At 38.1% G+C, this 25,431-nt stretch overlaps 1 protein-coding gene across 7 annotated transcripts in view; it reads right to left on the reverse strand.

The window, feature by feature from the left end:
• Positions 1 to 25,431, reverse strand: part of NFIB (nuclear factor I B) — a 170,730-nt gene that overhangs the window by 139,655 nt on the left and 5,644 nt on the right. For all 7 annotated transcript variants that reach the window (XM_069002540.1, XM_069002543.1, XM_069002539.1 and 4 more), the window contains exon 2: positions 24,048 to 24,579. In XM_069002540.1, the coding sequence (XP_068858641.1) occupies positions 24,048 to 24,579 (532 nt within the window). The remainder of the gene's footprint in view (positions 1 to 24,047; positions 24,580 to 25,431) is intronic.

Consider the following 25,431-nt stretch of genomic DNA (forward strand, 5'->3'; position numbering starts at 1 on the left):
CGAGAGAAAAAAAGCAATTCTGACTAAGAAATACTCTTTAATACCTGTCCATTTTATGTACATTGCCTCTGTGAATTTTATCCACCATTCCACACACACAGACAAACAGACAAACTAACTAACTAACAAAAAAACCCCAAAAACAACCAAAAAAAAAAGCCATCTAGAGCTGTCTGTTAAATTAGTAGGGATACATAATCTTCATATCTCAAATCCAAACATAACACTTAGCTTTCTGGTGAAGTTCAGACACTCAGTGCATGCACACAGGCAAATATTATAGAATTTTTGAATCAGTAAGTCACTTGGAAGAATCTCCAGAAGTGTGCCGAGGCATGCTTCTGGTGCTGTGCCAAATTATGTGCTTCTGTTTGTGGCTTTCATATATGGATTAGACAGATGCACAAGCATGTACTATTTGGCAAGTAGTGACAATAGCCTACTCTGAATTTAGCAATTCAAGCTTTACTGAAGTTTTACTAGGTGAAATAAAAAAATTAATGATATATTGTTTGCGCTCTGCCTTTGTATCCCTTTGCCATCTTCCTGCTCACTTGCAAAAGACAAGAAGCCTATGCAATTCCAGTATATCCTCTTTAGATCATTCTAGTGCAGGAATTTCAAATTAAAGGTTGAAATATTAAGTACAATTAAAATGAAGCTTGTATTAATTTGCTGTTATTCTAAAACTGCTCAAAATTTCCAGAAGTGTCGCTGTGGAATACCTAATACTTCAATTTCTGACCACAGATCCACCTGGAAATTAGTTAAAGGCCCAATTATCCAGTCTTGTGACCTGACCGTGCCATAGGTAAATACAGACTTTCTTACAATACATACCATGGGTTCACAGGCTTAATAACTACAGAGCTCTTCCTTCCTCCTTCCTCCAGAGCACTTACCACAATGAGGTTGAATGACATACCTGGGGCAATACTTCTTGATTCTCTACTCTTCAGAGCTTGAAACACCGGAATTTCAAACAAAGCTTTCTTCTAGATCCTGCAATCATTACAACGTTCTGCAAATAACAGACTTTAATCTTCACTTTAATCTGAGTTTACCAGGAATATAAACACAAGTGCCATTGTCTTCTATAAATCACATATAAAATGTCGTGCAAGGTCAGTCCGTTTACAGTCAGCCACTTGCCTCAGTTTATAGGTAAGAGTTAGACATGGAAAAATGTACAGAAACCAGGAAACTTTTTTTTAAATGATAGAAAGGATTAGATACTGAAAGTGGCTCATTGTTAATTGAGTCCCATGTGTGAAAGCTACAGGAAGATTAGTTTATACAGCTGCTGCTCTTTGTCAAAACACTGCTAACAAGGTACACATGTTAAATCTGTGCATCTCCTTTCAGTCCCTAAAAAAGAATGACCACGCTAAATCCTATGACAAATATTAATTTAGAAAAAATCACTGTTATTTCCTGGGGAATTCAACTATTTCAGACTGTTCCTATTTTATTATGATAATAAGCATTTTTAGGCAATCTTCCATCAAATGAAAACTAAGTGGAGAGCACAGAGGTAGGAACAGAAGGAAAGGGAAGGTTAAATCCTAGTAATTTCTCCTCTGGGTCTCCAAATCTGAGTTTTCAAGGACTGTTTTGAAACAAAACAAAAAAGTAACGTTGCGGTCATTGCCAGCAGAAACAAGGACCTTTTAAATCCAAAGCGTTCATAACTCAGTAAAAATAGTGTTCACTAATGTAAACTTAAGATTTATTTTGCTTTTCTACAAACTCAAAAAAAAAAAAACAGGGGGACTGGAGATTGAAATAAATGAGGAAGCTCTTCGACTAGGAATCAGAGAGAACAAGGCCTACAGCAAGCCTATCCCTCCGTCCCTCTGTGCAAACTGCAAATAGGCAACCTGGCCTTCCAAAGAGGGAAGACATTTAGCTAGAGCCACTCCTGCTGCTGCTGCTGTGCTAGCTCATGTTACAAGGGTGGGCTACATTGCTAAGTGGCAGCTGGGTACTTCAAAGGGAACCTCTAGAAGACAGTAGCTGCATCTGAAAAGCAACTGGCCTCACCATCCCCCTCCACAGACACATGGCCTCCCCCATGGCTGTCACTTGAGCTAGAAGGGAGCTGTTTGTGAGGTCAGTGTGACCACTCCCCTGTTCACATTGCTATTACAAGTATAGGAGTATATTTGTAGGCAGTGGTATGCAAGCCTTGACTGTGCCATGAGCCAGCTGGCCAGAACTGAGTGCCATGTAGCTGCTGCAATGTGCCTGGCTGGCTCAACAGTGTAGAGAAAGTTTGTTAGGTCTGCTCACAAAATGCCCTATAAGTACGTCCTAATCTTGCTTCAATTTTCTTAACTACTGGCTAAACGACTTTAGCACAAAGCACTTCCCTAGATGGTGAGCTCAGACTTCTCTGTGCAAAAGTTAGGTTGTGACAAAAATGTCCTGCTATCACACACTTCGCAGCAGTGCCCACCAATATCCTTAAGAATATAATGTGCTCTCCCTTATAATACTGGATGCCAATATGACAGTACCACACAAGACTAATGCAAGAGGAAGTTTAGTGGAGTCTCAGGGAACCAAGAGGAAATACTGATAAATGTGGGTAGGAAACCAGCCGTAATTTTCAACAGTTGAGAACCAGGTAGCATGGATCATTTAAATGGGCACAGGGACCAGACACTGGAGATTAGAATTTCCTTTTCAATTTGGCATGTACTTTTTGTTTGGCCTAACCAAAGCTGCTTAATGCACAAAATGAAAAAAACTTTATATTAACTACAGACCTCTTGCTACCTGTCATATTCAGTTAGACCCTTTCAGTAGCTTCAGGTCACTTATGTCTATCTCTTGTGTTCCATATTTGGCTAAACATTTTGCATCATACAGATTATGAAAGATTTGCATCTTTTCACATGGTGATGCTGGTGATGTTCAGGAAATTAAATATTTCTTGTGATGAATTCAAGTTTGCCTCAGTAAGAAAATAATATTTAATTATATGCATGATTATGGTAGGAAGAAAAAAAAAAAAACATGAACCACAACAAATAAACTGTATTCTACATACAGAGTATTCAAGTTTAACTGCCAAGTATCAAAAAATAATTATACATGTAAATACATCTGTGCAAATGAGTTGTATCCTTAGATGCTAAGACTTCCATTATTACAGAATACCTGTTGCATATTAGTCTCAATTGCACTCATTTCAACCTTAGCGGCAGCTGCCTCATTTAAATATGTTTAACAAACATGAGCAAGCCAGTAGAGAATAGTGGCTATGACACTTCACAGTTGCGTATGATGTACGTGTTCTAACCTTGCTTACATATTTCCAGCACTAAGGGTAAAAACTGCACGGGTTCCACACAGCACAATGCCAGGTTACTGTAGAAAGTCATTATCCAGAATTTACAGTTCTGCTGACTCAAAAGGACAAGTGGCACGTAATTACAACAAGAAGATATTCACAAAACATGTAACTTAAACTCTCTTTATGTGGTCACATAAACACAACAGACAGTGGTAAACTCCCCCAAAACCAAATTTAAGTAACAGTCATCATTAAACCAAAAGAATGTTTAGCAATGATTTTACCCTGTAACTCTTTCTTGATGTACTGCATCAATGGCATACCTTAACTTCACTTTCCTAGTTTACTGCTAAGCTATGAACATGGAAGTAATTACAGCTGTTGGCTTCTAACTCTCTCTGTAAACCATGGAGAGAAAAACTGCTGTTACTGAACATACACACTACAAATAATCATGTTTTGACAATATAGGTAAAGGATGCAAAACCTGAGAAACACCAGAAGGAAAGCCAATGACAGCAATAATAAAGATCATGGCAGAAAGCATGTCAAGGTCACTTATGCCGCAGACTAAGTTGCTGCAGGCCAAAGGTTCATTCCATTCACATGAACAAATGCATTCATATTTTAAAGTAGAGGCTTCTCAATAATCTGGACTTGCTTAGATGCCTCAGATTTTCACTTTTCAACAAATGTGTGAGAACACACCTGCCACACACACTCAAATATTTACTTTGTGTAGGAAAAAAATTTCTTCAACTCATAAAGTCCATAAGGCACTTACTATTTTGATACTGTTTTCTGTACAAATGCTATGCCAGAGTCACAATTTTGTGGTTTCCAAGATGACTATTTTAAATATTCTGATAGAAATATGCTATTGTATTGTGTAATTTCTTTTGACTTCTTCTACAGAGAGTTTGATCTGTCTGCAAAAGAACTGCCCGTGCTACCCAAACCCTTTTTTATCCGTGAAGACTACACTTATAATCTTCACCATTTCTTACACACTACCATAAACTTTTGACATTAAACATTTAATTGAAAAGGTTATTTTTCAATATGATTCTGTGGACAGGGAGCAGATAACTTAAATGAGTAATCTGTACACTACAGATTGAAACACACTCCTTCTGAAGCCTATGCATTTATGAATGCTGACTGTCAAAAACCAAAAACTCTTAGCTGCGTATGAAGAGTTCTGAAAATCAAAAATGGAGAAAGAAATGTTGTCATTCTTAAAAACACTATGGATTTATGCATAAAATTAAAATGAATGCTTGATCCAAAGAGAAGTCATAGCAGCATATGCCATGGTCCTAAACTTTCTTAGGATTAGAGACTTTTACAAATTGTCCTATTTGCATCAATAGCGATGACAGCATCACAAGAAGCATCAGCTACTGAACTCTCAAAGAGTACAATGCAACCCCAGAACAATAAAGTAAGATGAACACATTCTTTAAGTTTATATGTAGTTTTAGTTTGTTTATTTTCTTTTGAAGTAGTAAAATTTCATCTAAAGCTATTTCATTTATTTCTTAGAAAAGTTTAAAGCGTAACTGCATTTATCTACAATGTGTCCTATTAGGTTTGGTATATTGAGCTTTTGTAACAGCTATAAAGATTAGAAAATATGTTTTCACTTTTATTAATTGAAATCTGTTTTTCTAAAATAGAATTTTAGCTTCTTTCAAGAGTTTCTTCCACTGACAGGCATTTCAACAACTATCATAGGAAATAAAAAGTTAAAAATCTAAGCATTTATAAGAATGAGAGCACTATTTCTCCACCAACTTTAGTTTTATTGTCAGAGATAAGATATGCAAACACAACAGTTGTTGTAAAGAACCTGATGTAGAACATACTTATCTTTTTATGCTTGTGAAAAACTATTTTCTTATTCAGAGAATTTCATTTCAGAATACCATATTGCAATGAACAGTATCAGAAATGAACAAACCAAATCAGTTTAAGGATTTGCTTTATCTAGCAATAAGAAAGTGCTAAGAATCACAGCCTGCAGGTTGGAATGAAGCTATACCATGCTGAGTACTGCTTTAGCACGAGATTCCACACTAAGCATTTCAAATACCACAGTGTACCACAATCTCAACAGGACTGAAGGCCATGCGGTGCTTGGTGCTGAACCGAGACACAGAAGGATGTGGATCTCAAACACCCGCATTCCTTCTCCATTCAGACACTCAGATGCAAATCTGTGTAAAGCACTTCTAGAAGCAGCAAGAAAATGTAGCGTGTTTATATGAACAATTGTCATTTCACTTAGGTAGTCAGGAGATGGCATTTCAAAAGGGAAATAATGCAAAACTCTTTTTGCATTCCAAAGGTGTTCACCTTCTGCAAGAGCCCCATAACATAGCAGAACGACAGGAGATCCTGTTGTCTTGATGATTTAACAAGGTACATTGGGTCTGATGAAGAAGAATGTTACTTCTCCTGAGATACAAGAGAGCAATATAGAAAACTGTGGAGAATGACACAAGGAATCCCTTGTTACAAGAAGTCTTCTGGAAATAAAAAAAATGAACTATTCTTCAAAACTAACCGATTGGTTTCCTTCTTGTTCAGAATCAGTTCTACTTTCTTCCCATGCTGTCACAATTCTGCAATGCATTTCCAAATTCTGACAAGGATTGATTTAAAATATCAGGAAAAATCTCAAACCAGAACAATGTCCAGTAAAATTTAAAAGGAGCACAGATGTTTGTTACATTATTTGGATTTAACCTAACATAAACAAAAGACAAATTCAGACCTTAAAGAGCTTACAATATTTCTTGGGATTTGAGACAGGGGAGGCAAATAAAATAGTGTGCACAATCTCAGCAAGCTTGATCTTACATAGTTCCTATTTTGAAAATACTAATTCTGTGCAGTTCCAAAAAAGAAAAAAAAATAAAAAAAAATATGCTGACTGCACTAATTACTGCTAGCAAATGAAGATGACACTATCTCAATATAGAAAATTAGTACAAGTGCTCACTTGATATTTTCTTATTATAAACTTTCTTGAGATTTTGCATGACTTTTTTTTCTAAAACCTTTCATATTAGCATATATGAAAACAAATGTGTAAATTATTTTGCTCTCAGTCTCAAGACCTGTTCCCTGGCAGTGTACCTTTTGTAATTTCAGCTGATGTTCATCTCCATTCTGCTTTTTTTAAGCATAGTATAATAGATTTTTGTTGCGTATTTAGCATAGGTGTGATCTTGCACAGAGCTCAATATAAAATCTAGAAAATATTCCCTAAAGCATATTGTTTGCTTCTCAAAAGCAATTACTTCTAAGTAAACTGGTACATTTAAACTCTCATTAAAAAATCATTAAGAGTATAATTCCTAATTATTTCCTAAAAACATGAGGGAAAATGTGGGCCTATGACAGGGAAGGAGGAATTGTGGTAATCTCAGAGCAGAGATACAGGTTACATGGTAGAAAAACCTATAGCAAACATTTTTTTCCCTAATGAACTGTATGCTAAATCATGATTCTTGTACATTTACAGAAACTTGACTCATAATAATCAGAAAAGATAGGGAGACAAAACAATGCTGTAAAGTTACAGCTTGTGAATAAAAGCACCGCCTTTGAACATGTTACTTTCTCAAGTAACTCCACAGAAGCTTTATTTATATTCTAGCTTTTGCATATCTGTTAAATACAGGTCCCTCAAGCCTTGCCTATTAGTCTTTGAAGACTTTTATTCATTTCACAGATGTGAAAGGGTAATCACTAGAATTATTCAAAATTAGCAGGAAATTTTGCAAGAATATACAACCATCTAGAGGAATAACATGCCTCTGGTCCACCAATCCTGCAGTTGCTGACAGCAAGCTACCACTGTAGGCATACTTGAATTCTTACTCCTTTTTTCCCACTGATCTGATGACATGAGTACAGTAGCTTATTGTCCATCACATGGTTCATGGAAATCCCAGGCCATTGTCCTTGTCATGCGCAGACTGACTGTAAATTTTAAGTGCTGGAAATCCAAAGCATGGATGAAGTGCTAGAACTACCGTGCATGCACTTCATTATTGATACAGACTCCCTTTGCTTTTGGACTTTAGAGATCTTTACCCCCAACACATTAACAGCCTAGCTGAGCTGCCTGGCTCTTTTGCTTTTCTTTTCTACACCTGTTTTATTATAACTTCTGTGTTACAAGGCACAATGAATGACACTTCATCTCTATCTTCAGTTGCACAGCCCAAAGAATGCAACAAGCATACCGGACTACACACCAAATGACTCCACCACTAAGAATCCACCTGTGTGTTATGAAACCAGGCCTACAGAAACTGGGAGTCAACCAAGGTAATACAGCAGTCTATTGTCCCTTTCCAGATCTCTACGTACACGTCACAAAAGCTGCTAAGCTCCAGCTGCAGCAAGTGCTACCACGGCTGTGCAAGTGTTCTCTGTTCCTAAAAGAAAGCAAAGGAACTGAACTTTACTCTTCCCAACATAACCACCACCTGCTTTTGCTGTTCCTTTTTTGTTGCTTGCAATATTGCCAGTTGACTATCCGTGCTTCCACAGTGAATGCCAAGTGGACTCTGACTGTAGAACTTCAGTTAATTCAGCCAAAGCAGCATAGACTTGAACTGCAGGACTCAAAACACCCTAAAATTTTACTGAAGACATTTCTTTCTCTATTTCCAAAAGCTCCAAAAGACAATGATAGTCTTTAACCCATAGGCCAAAAGCTTATTTCAGTATCTAAGCATATCTCAACATCGGCAGTTCTCGAACTTTGTACAACATGGGTGTAGAACAGCAGTGACCATACATAGCTACATAAAGCATTTTCCCTAGAGTAAATAAAAATATGCAGGAAAGGAAGAGGAACGCAGCATATAAAGAGAGTTGCTTTTGGTAATAATGCACCTTATAGCAACAGATAACAGTTTACTATTTTGCTGTTTTCTTTTAGCCCCGATAAAATGTTTCCTCAGAGTTTTCTTTAACAGTCATGAGATTATCACAGTTGGTGCAACAGATGTTGGTCCCTAGGAAGAATGGCCTGATCCTGTAAAACCTGCTTTCTCATGTGCAGGCCCTTTGAAATCAGTGGGATTTATGTAAATAGGGATTTGCAGGATTAGGTTTACAGTCTAGGGAGTCTGCAGTACTTCAGTCATACGTGTTCTAGTTTTGTTGCCTGGGAACTCAATACACCAGAATAGCTTCTGAACAGACCTTTACAGAACATCCTTTACAGAAGCAGTATGAATCTAAACACAGTCCTTGCAACATGAATTCAGCTTTAGGACTTTGAATTACTGTAAAACCGCCCCTCCTGAGCCAAATGAGATTCAAAGAGATCAGATGAGATCCATATTAACCTACAAAATACAAGAAGAATGTCCCTCACATTTACAAACCTGAGGAAGGGGGGGAAAATAAATTAGAGATTCTTTTCTCCTTTGTCTTTCTCATTGTTCCTAAATGGAACGCAACATTCTATATGCATATTTTCTTCTTCCAGCACCAAAACTCAGAGCTACAAACATTCTGTATAAAGTAACTTTGGGTTACTATGGAGACAGAAGAAGAGAGATTACTATTCAGAAAACAACAGACCTGTCTAGTGCAGGAGTTTCACAACTGGTGTTATTGGCAATAGAGATGGCATCCTCCACCACCCCCTACCCACACCCACTCTTGGGTTCTCCTCACACAACCCCTGCCCACTCCTCCCCAGCCCCATATCCTCTCTCTTTCCTCACCTCGGCCATTCCCCACATCTGCACAAGTTGTGGCAGGAGCTGGGTTACTGCTGCAGTTGTCATTGGCAAGGAGGCACAAAAAGCCCAGAGCCACCTAGCACTCAAATTGTGGCAGAATCCAAAAAAATGATGAGTTTGAACTGTCTCTGTGAAAACAGTCTGTGAAGGTAAGAAATGCTGGCATATTTATTCATCACTGGTGATGTCCAAAGAAGCAGTTACTCTGCCACTCAGCTGTCTGTCCCTCAGACAACAAGAAATATGTCAGCGTGGCACTGGGGGGGGCCTCACTTTGAATCCTGTGCTCAGTTTTGGGCTACTACAGCAAATACTTTGAGGTGCTGAAGCATGTCCAGGGAAAGGGCACAAGAGATGGTGAAAGGTCTAGAGAAAAGATTCTCTAGGAGGAGCAGTTGTGAAAGTCGACATTCTTTAGCCTGGAGGTAAGAAGAAGGCTGAGAGGAGATCTTCGTGCTCACTGTAACTATCTGAAAGGAGATGGTTGCCAGGTGGTTGTCAGCCTCCTCTCCCAAGTAACAGGACACAAGGCAAGAGGAAATGGCCTCAAGTTGCACCAGGGAAGGCTTATATTGGATGTTGGGAAATAAATTGATTATCAAGAGAGATGTCAAGCATTGGAACAGGCTGCCCAGAGAAGCGGTTGAGGTGCTATCCCTGGAGGCATTTAAAACAGGTGTAGATGTGGCACTCAGGGATTAGGGGTGAACTTGGTGGTGCTAGGTTACTGGTTGGATTTGATGATTTTAGAGTTCTTTTCCAACTTAAGTGACTAGGATTCGATGTGCGGCTTTCAAAGAGGCCATGCATTACCAGTGATAGAGAAAGCAGCAACAAAAACCAAAGGCACCTTTTCAATAAGATACATAATAACTAGGATGAGTACCAAACACCTTGCACTCAGACTGAAAGCTACAGATCAAACACCTCATGACAGACACAGTCAGACCCATATGCATATATTATTACTGGAAAATAAAACACACCTATAACAGAGACAAGTTCAAATTAATCTGTTATGGTTACTCCAATGGGCATATTTTCAGAGTACATTGACATCATCCTGTGGGGAACCCAAAGGAGCAGTGTACATGAAAGCACATGAAGATGCCATATGAATGTGATTTTGCTGCTTTCAGGACGCACATGAGCTTCCTCAGACCTCACCATGATGTCTCTGGTTATCACTGTGTTGTTATAACATGTAGGCAAATTTTGGCAGAATCAAATTTAAAAATTGTAGAGCATTTTTGAAACTTTTGTGTCGTGTAGATTAATCACTAAATTTTCTTCTGTTCATTTTGACACCTGTTTCCAGGGCATTTACCATGAAAGCCAAAGACTTCATAAAACATTTTCTAAAGCTGTCACTAATCACTTTTCCCAAAAATACAACCCATAATTATTACTATTCAGCAGTCACATCTACATGATCTAACATTGCTGCTTTATAGTGTCTCAAATGCACTTTTTGGTGCTTATCAATGGCAAGAGAAGTGTCATGAGCACAGAGAAGGCAGAATCTCATTATAGCACAACATGGAATTTAAGGAGAAGTATATGTTTAGCTCTCTCTGTAGGTTCCTCACCAGATGGAATAGGGAGTTCTGTGTTAATGCTCATCCTACTGTGAAACACGTCAGCAAGCCCAAGTTACCAATAATATGACTTGAATTCTGACAAGGTCAGAGTGGCTGGACTATATTTAAAACACTTTTATCTTACTGCAATAGGATAATGTGTTCTAAGACTATATACCGCAGGAACATAAGACTCTTCTGCTGATTTAACCTAGGCTCAGAAGCTTATGCTCTGTGCCATGCTTCACGTTAATTACAGCTGAACAATGCAGAAGAACAGCACAGGACTCTAATACAGCGCCAAGTGAATTAGTGTGGCCTTCTGATCAAAGACTAAGCAGACTATGTCCAGAAAAGCAATTAAGAAACTGCAAAAATCTGAGAAAAATCTTGTGTGATTTTAGTTGCTCATTGTTTGTGAAGTCAAAGCTCAAAAAAGGAAGAAATTTGACTACTGCATTAGTGCCACTGAACTCCAAAATTAGAAGGAATATCAAGTGATCACCTGAAACACTTCTCTGATAGACAACTTGATCAAGCTTAAGTGTGACATCTTGGTAGATGTTCCCTAAATCTGTTCTTGATAAAAAATAACACTGTCCTCATCATTAGAAAGATAGTGATTTTTTTCCATGCACATATTCTTAACTGATGAAATGTTGAGTCTTTACTTCTTGACCTACCTATGAAGAAGGCTAATCAGAAAATTAGAAAGTTTCTGGCTATCTCCAAATAATTCACACTTTTTTCCTCATGTACACAGAGCAACCAAAACTAGTCAGCATTGAAAGCCATTATTAGTTCTGTCAGTTGGATGCAATTAGTAGTGTGTGACTCCTTCCAACAACTGTTGCAACTTCATTCTAGGACTTGGTTCATGCTACTGAATGATCAATATAACTATTTGACTCTATGATGATCCTAGTCCTGAACCTGAATTACATCTTTGAACACACATTCTTTACATCACACAAATATTGAAGGACAAACAACAGATTAATTTCTGGCCCTAATGCTGTGTTTGTGAGTGCTAAGAAGCCATTCCAAATGTTCCAAAAAGGATTAATGCAGTATAACTAGTCTATTTAATTACTGAAAGACCAGTGATCCTCATTTTACTGTAAGCAGCTTTTCCTTTATTTGGAGGTTGTAAATAGAACAGAAATCATTACAGGACAACTATAATTCTTGCCCCAGAATATTCAAGTTATATCCACAGTATAGTGAAAGAATACATGATAGGCTACAGAAAGACTACATAGACATACTGCATTTGTGTATGATAATGCAAGATCAGCATACATTTTAAAATATACCAGAACTCCTCACTATAAAGTGCAAAAAACAATTCTTATGCTCTAAGTAACAATTTGATATGTTTTCTTAACTAAAAAGAAAAATAAAGGGCAGCAATTGAGCCAGTTAAAGTATTTACACATAGCTTTAAAACAAATTCCCTTGGGTTTAATAAAACCAACTAAGTCTGTGACTCCTACAACATAAGCTTCTACAAATGACTGAACTGCTGAGAGTAAACTCACCTATGAATGCATATATGGCAAAATCAAAACCTGATATAATTTAAATTATATGTCTGAATCCAAAAGTCCAATGAATTCTTCAATTCTCTTTTCTGCACAAGCCGGTTATTCTTTAACTGGAAGTTAAACAATAGAATAAGTTTTGATGTTAACCCTTGTTTTGCTGTAAACTGCACTGTTTCAGTATCAGCTGGAAAAAAGTGCATGGACAGATTTCATTTTTGTAAATTATTTTGACCTTCCCTGTCTGAGAAGGAGACATAGTAATTTTGTAGGTGTTGGTATGGCTAGCTCATTACCAACCCTGAAATATCATCATAGAGGAAGGAACAAGGAAAGCAATGACTAAAGGAGTAGAGCTATATGGCATACTGGGTCCAAAAGGCACAGGTTACTAAATATTTAGGAGCATTTCACCACAATCAGCTGGGGCTTCAGGCAAAGCTAGGCCCTCCAAGACACAGTCCTGGACTAAGCCCCTACAAACCAATGATCTCCCCATCAGCTGCCTCACAAACCAAATTTGTCCAAGTCTGGGAGATGAAGCAGTCTGGTCAGCATATTCCAGGCACAGGTACACTGTTACATTAGCTTGGGTTTCATCTCACACCTCACCAAATTCCTGTCAATCCATCCTGTGGATGGGACAACAGTGAAGGAATTTCAGTGTGTTCTGAGCTACAGACCCACTTGACTGAAAACCTGTGATAATAGCTGAGAGAAGGATGGGGAACCAGACTGAGCTCACAGGCCACCCCTGCAGGCACTGCAGATGCCTCCTTTGTGGTTGAATGTTGATGAACATCCATACAATTGCCCCATAATGGGTGTTTCTTTTGTCTTTCCGTCTGGAGTGTATTTTCGCCTCACTGTCACAGGGCAGGGAAACTCAGAGAGCTCCCAGTGCCATGTCCCATCCCCAAGGGCCAGCCGTGCCCAGAGCTCCTGCCGCATGAAGCAGGGGTGAAACGAGGACCGGTCTGCGCACAGCCCCGGTCCCCTGCGCCGGGCCAGCCCTGCTGCGCGGTTTCGCTCTGACACCATCTCCCACGGAGCAGTACCACCTCAGGGCTTACAGGCAAGGAATGCTTTGTGCTGGCCCTCCCTGCTTGGGCAAGTTTCTTCTGTCTGGGCATGAGAAAACTGGGTACAACACTTCTTTATAATACAGAGCCCTCTTGGGGGCTGGGCACAAGCACATGGGTTTTGCTTGCTGTAGCGGAATACAGGAACTTTTCAGCTAGTACATTATCTCAGTATTTATCACAACCCTTGCTGGGCCAGCACTGAAGCAAGTGGGGGTGTCTCTCCCTGGGACCAGAGACACAGAGATATTAATTAACTTGCCTGCAATCACACAGGGAGACATGGCAGGGCTGGAGACCAGGGACAAGGATTTTGAAGTCCTTACAACTAAACATTGAGTCATACTTTACATTGTCATCACAATGATAGCATTCAAGTTCCTTGCACCAGCACTCCCACCCTCTTCCTTCAGAGGAACTAGGTAACTGCAATTAGAAATCACACCTAGCTTGCAGAGTTTCACACAGAAGGAAAAGATTTCATCATATACAAGTCCACAGGAATGCTGTATGTAAACATACCATCTGATTTTTCTTTTTCAAGAAACAAAGAAATCAGGTGTATTGCAGAAATACAAACCTGCTCAGATGCTGCAAAAGTCAGTGCATAGTGCTGTGAAAGAATATGGGGTTTAAACTATGTCATTTCAATTGAATAAATCCATTCATGTGAGCAAAGTCTATGGCTGAGGACTTAAGAACATACCAATTATCTGATGGTCACGGGAATAAAAATTTACTTGTTTTGTAATGTTGCCAGTACTAGCCTATAAGCTTTCATAACCTAGCCAAAGTTTTTTGACAGACCAGTCACTGATTTTGAAAGGGTCTATGTCCTAAACCATGTAACAATGCAGCATATGATTAGATGTAATACCCATTTCAATAAAATAAACTGTGCCAGCAGTCAATTTTTGGTAGTTATAGGAAGCACAAAGTCCACATCAAGAAGCTGACATTAGCATCTGAGATACTGACAGCAGGAAGTCTGTCAGGGTAAGGGGCCAGTGACTACCCCCCACCAAGAATAATTCCTAAGGACAAGTGGCTTTCCCTAGAAATAATGCATTTCACCTGTTTTTTTGAAAGAAGTAATATAAACATTGCTCTTTCTCCCTTTCACTAAGTTTAGATACTGCATCAAGCATAGTGTTTAAAGTCCTTTGCTTAGAAACCATGACTACTCTTGAATACAATCTAGGTCTTTAGAAATCTATGTTTTTGTACTAAAGAAATCAAGAGCCACTTATGACACTGACAGGAAACACTCCTCCATTTCACGCCAAGAAATTATTTCAATCATTCCTGTGGCCTAAAAATTGAAGTGGTTTGCATACTCATTAGATTTTCATCACAAAATATTTTCAAAGCAGAACCTTCTTCCCAGCACATCCCACTCAGACAAAGCTCACAGTGAAATGAGATTGACAAAGACTGATGGTGTTTGCCCTTGAAAAAAGTAGTGACCCCGTGCACACCAATATAACAGAAATGCACAGCAGCCTGAGAGAGGATGGAGTTTTCCTCCAGCTCCCAGAAATTCCCGCACCAGCTCTTCTACTGTGAAGGGCTGTCAATTTGTCCCCCTCACTGTCAGCAGACAATAGGTGGTGACATCAGGAGCACTTCCAAAGGAGGATACAGATGCTCTGGAGGGACACTGGGGTGTAAATTTGGGGCCGAGGTCTTCTTGTCAGCAACTACCACAAAGAAGTGGAGGAAGTGGCATGGCCACTGAACAATGGAGAGGTCAAGCAGTTCACAGCCATTTCATGACCCAGACAAACCAAGGTCAAGAGATTCAGGTAGCAACTTGGCCTGGGCATGAGTTACAGCACAAATGAATTGTTTTAACAAATCAGCTTTGGTCAATTAAACCTAACAAGATGCGTTCCATCACATAGCAGGGTTCTTGACACCAAGGCCAGGCGCTGAGGCCAGCCTCATAAAACACATCTTTTAACGTGGCATAACAAATTTAAGGCAATCTGTCTAGAAACTGCAGATGTCAGAGTAAGTTGTCTTGATTAGGAGAAATTTTCACACTTTAAAATCAGGGACACTGGAGTCATCCCTTCAAAAAATCTGGCATCATTCTCAATGGCATTACTCAGGCAATGGAAAGCTGATGCTGAAGTAAGTATATTTGTTATCTCTCAGACAATGCACATCCGTAGTAATCTTCTAAGCATTTCCCTGTTAACCACTTCATAAAAAAGGCTGAAAATGGTTTGGCATTTTAGCCCAATGCAATTCACAAGCAAAAAATATATACTCTGTGAATATTTTAATTTCATTTAATTTCTAAAGGCATGGAGTTTGTAATTACTGTTCTCTAAAGCATGCACAATGTTTTGTTTCTATTTTAAAGAAAAATGTATAAATCTTATGACATCTCAGAACACAGCTTAAGAAGGATATGGCAAGGTAATTGACTGGAAATTAAAATACCATGCTAGGTTTAAGATAAATAGATAACTATCCTTCAGTTGTTTAAATTGGTCCTTTATGAAAAGATGTATAGTAGCTCAGGTTAATATAGCTTGGAGACCAGGAAGTCAAATACATAAACAATATGTTCAAAACATACATACTTAAAATTATCAATTGTCAAATAATTCCAAATAACATGGAATATACTTACCTGTGCACAGCATTTGCCTCCAACACACAATCACAGATTTTTTTTTCCTAATTTCTCAACAGCCACACCAAGTTTCTCAGAGTTCACTAACTGTTTGTTTTTGCATTTGGCTTTCCTGTTCACTTTCTAAGGAAGAAGATGGGAACTGTTTTGATCAATTTCCATATGTATTTTTTCCAGGGGGAAAATAAGAAAAAGCCCACTTAAAGCCAGAGAGAAGCCAGAATGCGCCTTTACAGAAAGACACTGAAAAAGTTAACATGTCCCTTCTGCTCTGAAGATAAGCAGTTACTTATGTAAAAAGTGCAAGATTTCACTGAGAGAAATGAATACAATGACTGAGGGGGCTTCAGCTAAGCTTTCACTCCATGCAACATCACAATAACTTCTTGTTTCAATTCTGTTGCTTGGAATAAAAACAAACAAATATATATGTAGTTTAAAAATTCCAAACCCCACAGGCAGTTAGGAGAAAATTAAGGTTAAAATTACACCAAGGCCCCTACAATTTTAAGTCACCTTTCTGACTTGAAGAGGGATCTGGGATAAAGTGGGATGTAACACACAGGAGCCATAGGGCATGAAGGCAAAATCTCTTGTCCTCAGGCTAGCTAACAACTTTCAAAACACTATTATTGATAAACACACTTTAGACTATCAGTCCTTCCTCAAAATTCCCCACAAACACCAAGTCTGAAGTGCCCATCTCCCAACACTCTCTTTGGGGGGAGGGGAGAAACTAGGACAAAAGTCACATGCCAATGTTGATATTCCTAAGAAACAGCTAAAGAAATGTATTTAAAATTTAAAAAGCACAATATACTTCAGAAAAGGAAAGAACGCCCCCCCCCCAGAGGAAAACTGGGGGGGAGAGTGTAAGTAATCTTTTTGTACATAAAAACATGGTGGGGGAAAAGATAAACAGCTGTGCTAGAAGAATCCTTCCAGCTTCACACACAACTCACTGGTACCAGACAGGACTATAGACTCACCAAAATTAACTCTGCTTTCTCTTAGACAAAGCTAATAATCTAAGATTTACTTCCCCTTTACTAGTTTATGAAACTTTCAAACCTCTTCTAATCCAGGCTTCACTGCCCTGAGCCTGGTTTTCAACAAAAACTTCTAAAAATTCCAACAGTTTAAAATTTTTAAAATTAAAGAGATACAGAGAAAAATCATGAAATCTCCCTATAATAATGACATCTGGTTTGACATCTGTCAAACAAACTGAGTAGTAACAGAGACTTTCTTCCCTTTTCACATTCACTTAGTATCTGAGAAGTAGCTCCACATAAGGAGCCTTCTTTTTCACCCCACAATGGAAGGAGCAACCCTATTCAGTTAAGATAGCCATTTAACTTGATCTTAAGATCATCCTAATCCAAGCAATTACATCAAAGAAACATTTCACCTTGCTGTTGAAACTGGAAAGTAGCACTTCAGGAAACCTCTTGAATTAGTGTTTGGCATTGTAGACCACCATTTCAGAGGGCCACCTGTCCTTGACATGATTATGTTACTACACTAGCAGCAGGGAAGAGGAGAAGGAGGAAAAGCAGAAAAAAATAAGGAAAGCTAGAAAAAGAAGCAGGCTTGACAACAATCTCATGCAATTAACTTTAAAATCCAACCTGCAGTAGCATTTAGCATTTAATTGTTTTAATGAAGTTTTCACAGTTACTGTGAATCCAATATGCATAAAAATTTAAGAAACTAGAACATAAAACTCTGCTTTAAGTTGACGTATTTCCCTTATTGAATTAGTGATCTTATACATAGTCTAGAAGCATTCTTTTTGTTCACAGTATTATTTCTGTCTGAAACTACCATGAAGCAAGAATTTTCTGATTCCTTTTCCATTCTTTTCTTTCCTTTGTAGCTTCTTGTTGTTGAACTAAATGTCATTCATAAATAACACTGACCTCTACATATTCAAGTGGTTGCACAGAATTTATTTAAACTTAAGCTTCTTTTGTCTTAAAAACAATTGATGTTATTTAACCCTGTGAAAATTACTCCTCTTAGTGTATCAGGTAAGAAAAATCAGAATGAGGTAATTGCTCCTTCCTAAAATGCACATAAATTTAATTCCTGTTAAAAAAACAGTAATATTAAGTATGAAAAATCCCTTTTTCTTTCCCATGAACCTGTCATACGACCCACAACCCTGCTCTGAGGGAAACTTTTTTAAATTAAAAAGAAAAAAATGAACATTTTGAATTCTTCAGATCTGCTATCTGAAGTTCACACAAAAAATGTTCCGAAAAAATGAAAATTTCCAAGTGACCTTTCAAAATGTTTCAGTATCCTACATCTTCATAAACAAAGTAACTATAATAATCAATTGAAAACCACTGTTACATCCATATATACACTGAAATAGCTTCCATTTCCTACTGGCAAATGTCCTTCTTGCCTGCAATTTTCAGTACAACAATCAACAAAATAGTCATCCAAAATTTTACATTAGAAAACTGGAAAATAATACAGTGTCTTTTTCCATTGACACAAAATTTTTTTTTTTAAATTGCATTTTCTGAACACCTCAACAGACTGGAATTGTCCCGAGTAATTCAGTTTTAAGAGGCTTTATTATTCCTTATGAGATTTTTAAACTACCAAAAGCTCTTTTCATACTAGAATGAATAAAATATAAACTCGTACTTCTTGTTCTATACTGGCTTTCTGATTCAAAATGAGGATTTAGAGCAAGGGATCTGCATGCCATTTCACTATGCAAGAAACAAGGTCCTAGGGCACATAGAAGCCTGTAGGTACAGGCAGTAATAAGCTCTATTTCCTGTTGTTCCTGCTGTAACTCATAATTTGCTGTGTAAACTCCGAACAAATCACCTTGCACTTTGACATATCCTTCTGCAAAACAGGCAAAATGTTCTAATGTGTGTTCCTAGGTAAAGTACTCAGAAGGAGGCAAACCTTTAAGGTTAAAAGAAGTAGGAACAATCAGCAAATGGTTGATTGTTCTAAGCCCATTGCTTTTTTATTAATTGTATGTGAGAACATCAGCCCACACAAAAAATGCAAACCCTCATCCAAAATCTATCTGGGTGGTGTGACATTTAGGCATATGACCATAATATTACTTAACCAGGAACTGCTCAAAATATTATTTTGAGTGTGATTTTAAGTGGAATTTCATGTAGTCACAGCAAACTAACCAAAATAATTTTATTATCCTTTTAAAATATGAAAAGAACGACTACACAATAAATTTTCTCTACTTACGGAATGAAAACTAAAATGTAACATGAAAATTAGTATGCAAACCTCTTTCAAAATCTGAGCTCCCTACAGACATAAATTCAAAAAATTGAAAAAGCTTTAAAAAGATCAAGCCATTGATAAACCCACTCATGCAATTCAGAAACATCCCGTTAAAAAAGAATTAGAATTCCTTCTGGAAGAGTGCACATTTTTCAAGTAAGACAAGACACACACGTTGCCAGGACTGTCTGAACTGGGAAAGTGATATCCCCACGTGGCTAGAGATTGCCACTTTGCTGGCATTAAGCTAAGGGCAAAGGAGTTTCTGCCCGATGCGGCGGCAGCACCTCGCACCCCAGCTGAGGTTATCTGCAAGCGCACTTTTTAGGAGTGTGGGCACCACACCAGGGTCTGCCCATGCCCCCTCCCACACCCCCCAGCAGGGCATGGCACCTAGGGCAGGGCAGGGCACTGCCAACTTCCCTGGCACAGGGGCAGCTAGGCACGAGAGTCCTGCACAAAAAATTCTCCCCTTGGCCGGCCAGTGCCCTCACTCTTCTCTCATCTTTCTCTTGCTTTTTTCTTTTTTTTCCTGGCTCAGCACCCCCCCTTCAATCCTCGAGAGACAGGACACAGTCTAGCAACTCAGGGACTCACACAGGCCAGGCTTCCTTCTGTGCAGCCCTTTGGGTAGAGCTGCTAATCCTTCTTATTAATTAACGAGATAATAGCAGTTAACCAGAAAGCAGTATTAATGTTAACTATCTAGGAAACTTCCAACAGAAATGATTTATTCTTTTTGCCAATTTCCTGGTAATAAAGTCACACAGCTGGAGCTGTGGTAGCATCTTGATGGTATAAGAAGTTAAGAAACGAAGAGTGCCTGAACACTATAGGACTAAGGGCATCTGCATCTATTTTCTGCCCTGTTCCCTAGATAGTTTAAAAGATCCTCTCCTCTTTTGACTCCAGAGTTTATTAACAGCTGGGAACGTGGGCTCCCCCAATTATATCACCCTTACATAAGGACAAAGGAGAGTGTAAACAGTAACATGACTGATCAGAGAAATGCACTCTGAGAGGCGCATGGACTAAAAACACTTAAAAATGTTAACATTTACATATACTACTGCTTCAGTTCTTTAAACTCTCAAAGCATTTCTCAAGGTCTACTATGCTTCATTCATACAGTATATGCTGAATTACCTAACATCAAGTTTGCATTTTATTTATGCTGCAAAAAAAAGTAGCAGAGATGATGAGGGAATTACAAATTCTGCAGACAAGGCACATTGCTATAGATATTTTGTGTTTTAGAAAAAAAAAATAAGTCAATTTTAAGCTTTTTTTTTAATTAGTCACTGTAAGAGTAAGTAAAACATCTATCTGAAGGAGGGATTTATATTATCTTGGTTCTGTTGCAGCAAACAAGTACTGCAGCTTTCATTCACTGATTGTCAAAAACTTTCCAATGTGCCCACTGCAATGCGGATGCCAACCAACGAATCAAAGGCATTCAGCAACTAGACAAAGAGGGTCTGATGCCAACCTCGGTGCCACTGGCAACCATTATTGGCATCAAGCACATTGTCTGCCTTTTTTTTCCCCTCTCCTGGCACTCGACAAACAAAATGGCGGTTCTTGTAGCAACGGGAACACAGCACAAGTGCTGCGCTGAATCAAATACCATCAAATGATTTTATGGACTGAAATGCATTTCATACCAAAAGATAGATGCTCTCTGATGCTGACAGGAAAAAAAAAAGGGGGCAATTCTGTCAATAGAAACAATGTTCATACCATTTTCAAGTTTGGGCTTTATAAAAGATCTGTGTGGGACACACACACGCCCCTGACACCCACAACAAGCAGAGCCCCTTGGAAGCCTGTTATCATTAAGAATTATTTTGAAGTTAAACATTGATCACAGTGTATACTTCACAGTTTCTTCTTCCATTTCAGTCAAAGGAGCAGCATTGCAACCTATGTCAATCCTCTTTTCTTTTTTTTTCTTTTATTTAAGAGGATAGCAGGAAGAGAATAGAGGGGAAAAAGGATGCTGAATTTTGAGATGAGCAAAAAGTAGAATCTGAGGAAGTTCATCAATGATAGAACTTCATAGATCAGTCCTTATTTCTTCTTTAAAGGCAGACATGGAAGTAGAAGCTCTTTTTGTTAAGAACTGAAAAGATTATTGACACTTCTAGATCTGGAAATTGTCAATATATTGTAACATTACTCTGCACTGCAATGCGGATGCCAACCAACAAATCACAGACATCCTAGGCTAAACAAAGAAGGTCTGATGCCAATCCTGGTGCCACTGGCAACCATCACTGGCACTCAAACTATCCTTCCTCCTCTTTTTTCCCCCTAATCTTCTATTTTAAAGCAACAAAAAAAGCAAACTACTTGGCCCCCGTATTCATTTTATGTGCTAATTCCTTGTTCATATTTAGTTCAGGGATTGAATTGTTTCTATGTTTCCAGTTAGTTTTTACATGGTGCTATTAGGCGTGTTTATATGTTCGTAAAGATAAATAAAAAGCAAAACGCCATATGTATAATGCAGCATTTTGGTTGACTTCGTGCGCATCTTTCACAAAGCCTGGCACTCTTAATCAAGTGCACTACAAAGTGCCACAATCAACCTGCTTTCAATGAGTATAGAGAATCAAAGTTTGATAAAATGGAAAAAAAAATACATAGACAACTTAATATGACTTCTTTGAGAAGAGAGACAACAGATGTTAATGGAAGACTTACTGTAAAGCAGCAAGACAGATACAAAATACGTGCAGTTTGCAATAAACAAAAGGGTCTTCTATGATTTACTTGGTATACAGAAATTATCCAGCTTCATATTCAGTATATTCTCAAAGTAGCATTGTGTAACTTTGAAAGTTATAATATTACAGCATGCTTAACTTACTAATTGCCAGTTAGACAATAGTGTTTTAAATAAACTTATATTCTCAATACATTTAAATCAACAAAATCAGCTATGCCCTGCCATTCCTTCTCCAACTTCAAGTTACTGGCTTTCAACAACTTATAAGTCAACAGTGTGTTAAGAGTACTCTGACCCCAGTTTCTTTGGCTCAAGTGCTACTTAAACTGTTTTGCCTCCCTTTGTAGTTTTGACTTCTAGAGACAGGTAAATCCACAGAATTAATCAGTAAGCTATGACTTATGCTATATGAATTCAAAATATAATTTGAATTTTTTTCCACAAAAGGAGTTTAAAGGTGAGAATTATTTGTAGTTGAGCTATTTTGTTTAATGTTGTCAAAGAGATCTTTCTTCCTATATTATTTGGGATCAGATTTACCAGACTCTGCAGCTACTTAAAGTCGCTGTAAAATATCCAAATGTGTCTACTGCTGTGGAGAGACAAAAAACACAAAAAATACTAGTGGGTGGGGGGGAAACCACTTTTTTTTTTCATGACAAATAATCAACAAAGAAGAACCTGATATATACATTCATAAAAACAGTTCTTCACTTGCATGAGCAAATGCTAAAAGGGAAATTCACTTAAAACAAAAATATTGCATTGTGTATCTCTTCTCTTAAAGAATGAGTATATACCAAATGAAAACATGCAATTTTACTTTTTGTTGCTAACAAAATCAATTCAATTTGTTCTCTTGTTAAATCCCATAGTTATTTATCAAGCATCAGATAACTGCCTGCCATCTGCCCTTCTGCAGGCCATTTCTACCTACCACCAGGCCAAGTTGTGAAATGGCCCACCATCTGCAGATGGTCAAACTTTCCCTAGTTGAGATCTGTGGCTAAAATGAAATGTATTATTACTGCTGATCAGTCAGCATTACAAAGACATTTAGAAGATGGTATCATTACCAGAAAGAACCAAAATTACTCTAACAGAGAAAAAGTATTTCAGAAGACTTAGTATTGGAGAAAAAAAAAAAATCTCTTTTTTCTATTTACAGCCATTTACAATTTCAGAGAACCTGCCAATGGGTATTGTTATTGAATATGCAATATATGCAATAGGGCTAGTAGGTTTTTTCCCTGATACATGATTATCAGAAGCCCTGTTTTTATTTGCATTCTGTAAAACTAAGTTTAGGAAGTTTTTCCATAGAGCTCCTGCAATTTTCCACATTTCAATTACTGGCCAAATAAAAGTATATGAGTGTGATTATGAAAACATACTCTTCATAAAAATTTCTCAAAATATTTTGAGCTGGATCTTTGCTTTAAAGCTCAGATAGGTAAGATAAGCTATTGATGTAAAATATGAATAAAACATTACATAATGCAATTCTGATTCTATTTGGCTTTACAAGAAATATAGCCATGTATTTCGAAGCTTTTATTTTATAGGTATGCGAAAGTCTACAATTGCTCTTCAATGTAATAGCAGATTCATCAATTTAAGGATGACTTCTTGATTATTTATAGCTACAAAGGCAATTATTTGTTGTATTTATTGTGACTGTGCAATTGCACATACCTCCATCTGTTATTAATAGTACTGGGGTGGGGGGTTGTTTTACTTTTTTTAAAAACACAACTTGAAAACAAGAATGTTTTCTGAAGTCACAACTAAGTATTGCCACTTTTTCACAAAAAATAGAAGGCAACTTCAGTGGAACAAAAGTACTGCCTTGGTATGTGTCTCTCTCTCTTGAAAGAGGCATGTATGTCAAATATGCGTGTCATTTACACAGGTCTGCAGGAATATGTGTGTATTTAAGTATATAGGTATACATGCTGATTTACAAATGGGTATGTAGCCACATTACATCTATAGACCACAGAACAATGTTTCACTGGAAGCCAGCCCACAGGGGAAACAGGGCTACTTGGAATCAGAGTTTGACACACTAACATAGAAACATGACAATCTGCTTCCTACCTTGCTCCTGCACGTAGTATGCCAAAAACAAATCAAGCTCCTTGACTGATACTGTTATGTGATGTGGCTGGACGCAAAGTGCTGGATTTGTGCAATGTGGGGATTTCATGAGACGTTCTCCATCCGTACTTTCCAAGGGGATGCCTTTGAACAGGATCACCATGACTAGATCCAGACGCCAGACTTTGTCAGCCTGTCGCAGGCAATCGATTCTCCTAATCTTGCCCTTCTGGTCAGGATTGGACAACACACAGCATGGGTGCTTCTTCCCAGTAACCGTGAGCACAAAATCCTCCCGGAACTCTTGGCGAATATCTTTGCGCAGCTTGGCCAGGAGCCTGGATGCCCACTTCTGTTTAATTTCAGGCTTTTCACTAAGTAGCTCATCCTTGACTGCTCTTTCCTCATCCTTTGACATTCGTTTCTCATGTTTTTTAAAGTACTTGCGTTTTCGAGCCTGAAGATTGAACCAAGTATAGGCAATTGCACGGACATGTGGTAGAAGTGCCTCAATGAACGGGTGAAATTCATCCTGTGGAAAGAAGTGAAGGAAAAAAAAAGAAGAAGAGAACAAGAATACTCAAAGTCAGCAAGTTCTCATAACCAAAGCAGTATCAAGAAACATTTCTGAAAATCTTTAAGTGAAATACAAGACGAAGAGAATAAACACTTTAAATTTACGCAAATTTCTGCATAACACCTTTTATGAAATTATTACTGTTGTCAGGCAGTAGACAAAAAGTGCATAGAGAATCACATTTTTCCCGTGTTTCATTCTTTGAAAGAACCATGTGAAGATTTTATTTTGCACTCCACCCCTCACTTCATCCCACAACGCTGCAGAGAAAACATAATTTAAGAGATGCTACCAAGATGTTTTCTTCCTAACATTTAAATATTTGAGTGAACAGGTAACATCAAGAAAAGTACCATTGCACCAAGAGGACACTATACGGTTTTAAAAAATCTGAGCAGAAATGTTCAGAAGGCTGAGGCAAATGCCACAGTTCATTTCTCTTCTCTGTGGCACAGAAACACAAAGCATATACATGCTCAGTGTAATGCCACACAGTTCCCGCTTTTGGAGCATGCTCTCAGCAAGAGACTGCTGGTGGCACAAAGAGCATGCGCCATTAAACTTGATCCATTTTCTTATCAAACGTCCAACATTCCAGCACTGAAACAGCACCATTCCAGTGGTGGTAACTAGAGAAACCAGTATACAGTAAGGAAAAGCAGGCGAAAGACACAACATGTCATATACAAATCCTGAACAGAAGCTTCTGTACTTTCAGCTCTTCTGGCTTCCCTCCCACCATCCCCCAAACTCTGTAAAATTAAGAGTTTATGAAGGTGAGAACAAAAATTACGTTTATGTCCTTCC

This window comes from Aphelocoma coerulescens (genome assembly GCF_041296385.1).
Source record: "Aphelocoma coerulescens isolate FSJ_1873_10779 chromosome Z unlocalized genomic scaffold, UR_Acoe_1.0 ChrZ, whole genome shotgun sequence".
Taxonomy (NCBI): domain Eukaryota; kingdom Metazoa; phylum Chordata; class Aves; order Passeriformes; family Corvidae; genus Aphelocoma; species Aphelocoma coerulescens.